Raw genomic sequence first — 2,500 nt, forward strand, 5'->3', positions numbered from 1 at the left:
GTGGTTATAAGGAAAGACAGGGCAATGCTTGCATTAAAATCATGTCGCGGTTGTTAGCATTAAAACCATGTCGGTTGTGGAAGTGGGCTATTTGAAGTCACTACCTAACACCCACACGTAATATTTGAGTGCCAAAGCTCATTTGAAATCACAAAGCTCGACACTTAACACCGCGCCTTCAACGTTACCATTTCGACCCAAACTTTTACGCGCCTCTGCAGAGAAATGCAGTAGGCTACCTGTCCGGACTTGTTATCACCCGCGGGTCTAGACGATGATGTGACTTTTAAGTCACTTATGTTCATTATTTGCTACCGAGGGGTACACTGAAAGACAGGTTCAGGAGTGAAACGCCCGGGGTTATTCCAAACGCGCTCGCACTAACTCAGACACAGCCTCTCGGCAGAGCCTTCGCGTTTTCTGCAAATACAAATCACAAGGCTTATAGACCACACGAGCAGGGTGTTAAAAACATGTTGACGAATGCGGACTGCAGTCATGCTTCCTCGCTGCTGTCTCCGTCTAACCATCCAAACGACCCTATTGGTAATGATTTCAGTTCCCACTAGCAGTGGTTTACGCTGCTGCTCTGCCGCCGCAGTTGAAACCTTAATCTCCCTTGAAAGACTCAAAGGCCATTACTTTTTCATTAAGAAACACAACACTGTTAAGTCATTCGGTGTTGACTCTGCACGCGCAGCCGGAGTCCAGTGCTGGTGGGAGTCGAGAAGAGGGGTGGGGATCAGAGCGAGGAGGAGGGGGGCTGTTTTCGGGGGGGGATGGGGTTCGGCTCGGGGAGCGTAGGGAGGGGTGTGAGACACCGAGTTTAAAAGGCCAGGCGAGGTCTGCCCCCCTCACACACGCAGACGCGCTTTCTCTGACTGGCTGTGCGGGACACCACCGAACTTCTCCGTCCACTTCTGCTGCCGCACGGAGCGGATCCCGTTGAGAAAGCGGAGCTGATCAGAACGAAGCTAAGCGATTCTCTCCCTCGCCGCGTGCATGGAAACCCATCTGGACTGAGGGGGAAAAAACTTGTGCTGCGCGCGCGTGCTTTGTGGATTTACGTGCTCAGATCTTTTGAAGGAAAAAAAAACTTTAGAAATTACTGACTGAAACAATTCCGAACTCGCCCGCGACATGGAGCCCACTGTTGAATACCCCGACAGCTATGACTACTACGATGACAACGAGACGGCGTGCGACTTCTCTGAGTGGGAGCCGTCCTACTCGCTCATCCCGGTGCTGTACATGCTCATATTCATCCTCGGGCTCTCGGGCAACGGCTTGGTGATCTTCACCGTGTGGCGAGCCAAAGCTAAGCGTCGCGCGGCCGACGTGTACATCTGCAACTTGGCTCTCGCGGACCTGACGTTCGTGATCACCCTCCCGCTGTGGGCGGTCTACACGGCGCTGGGCTACCACTGGCCGTTCGGCGTGGCCCTGTGCAAGATCAGCAGCTACGTGGTGCTGGTCAACATGTACGCCAGCGTGTTCTGCCTGACCTGCCTGAGCTTCGACCGCTACCTGGCCATCGTGCACTCGCTGTCCAGCGGGCACCTGCGCTCTCGGGACACCATCGTGGCGTCGCTGGGCGGCATCTGGCTGCTGTCCGGCATGCTGGCACTGCCCACGCTGCTGTTCCGCACCACGCTGGACGACGAGGCCAGCAACCGCACCACCTGCGCCATGGACTTCAGCCTGGTGGCGCCCAACCAGCGGCACGAGTCCCTGTGGATCGCCGGCCTCAGCCTGTCGTCGTCCGCGCTGGGCTTCCTGCTGCCCTTCCTGGCCATGACGGTGTTCTATGTCTTCATCGGCTGCACGGTGACGCGGCACTTCAGCCAGCTGCGCAAGGAGGACCAGAAGAAGCGGCGCCTGCTCAAGATCATCACCACGCTGGTCGTGGTGTTCGCGCTCTGCTGGACGCCGTTCCACGTGCTGAAGAGCATGGACGCTCTGTCCTACCTGGACCTGGCGCCAACGTCCTGCTCCTTCCTCCACTTCCTGCTGCTGGCCCACCCCTACGCCACCTGCCTGGCCTACGTCAACAGCTGCCTCAACCCCTTCCTCTACGCCTTCTTCGACCTGCGCTTCCGCTCACAGTGCCTCTGTCTGCTCAGCCTTAAGAAGGCCGTGCACGGCCACATGAGCTCCGTCAGCTCCACCCTCAGCGCACAGACACAGAAGAGCGAGGTGCAGTCGCTCGCCACCAAGGTGTGAAGGAGGAGAGGAGGAGGGGAGGAGGAGAGGAGGAGGAGAGGAGGAGAGGAGGTGCAGTCACTCGCCACCAAGGTGTGAAGAGGAGGAGGAGAGGAGGAGAGAGGAGAGGAGGAGAGGAGAGGAGGAGGAGAGAGGAGAGGAGAGGAGAAAGATAAGTGGACGGTTGGCGGCTGGCTCCGTTTCAATGGTCTGCTTTAGGTTGGGGTGGTGTGTGTGTGTGTGTGTGTGTGTGTGTGTGTGTGTGTGTGTGAGTAAAGGGAGGGGGTTGTGTGGGAGA

At 57.2% G+C, this 2,500-nt stretch overlaps 1 protein-coding gene across 1 annotated transcript in view; it reads left to right on the forward strand.

Moving 5' to 3' along the window:
- Positions 1 to 875: 875 nt before the first annotated feature.
- aplnra (apelin receptor a) overlaps positions 876 to 2,500 on the forward strand; it is a 2,505-nt gene continuing 880 nt past the window's right edge. Inside the window, exon 1 of the mRNA XM_076270581.1 lies at positions 876 to 2,500. This exon is cut by the window's right edge and continues 880 nt beyond it. Coding sequence (XP_076126696.1) covers positions 1,141 to 2,223 — 1,083 coding nt within the window. The 5' untranslated portion in view covers positions 876 to 1,140 and the 3' untranslated portion in view covers positions 2,224 to 2,500.

The sequence above is a fragment of the Alosa pseudoharengus genome, unplaced genomic scaffold (assembly GCF_046254945.1).
Source record: "Alosa pseudoharengus isolate Yale_2024_CS ecotype anadromous, Long Island Sound unplaced genomic scaffold, YU_APseudo_1.1 YU_APseudo_1.1_scf_6, whole genome shotgun sequence".
Classification (NCBI taxonomy): Eukaryota; Metazoa; Chordata; class Actinopteri; order Clupeiformes; family Clupeidae; genus Alosa; species Alosa pseudoharengus.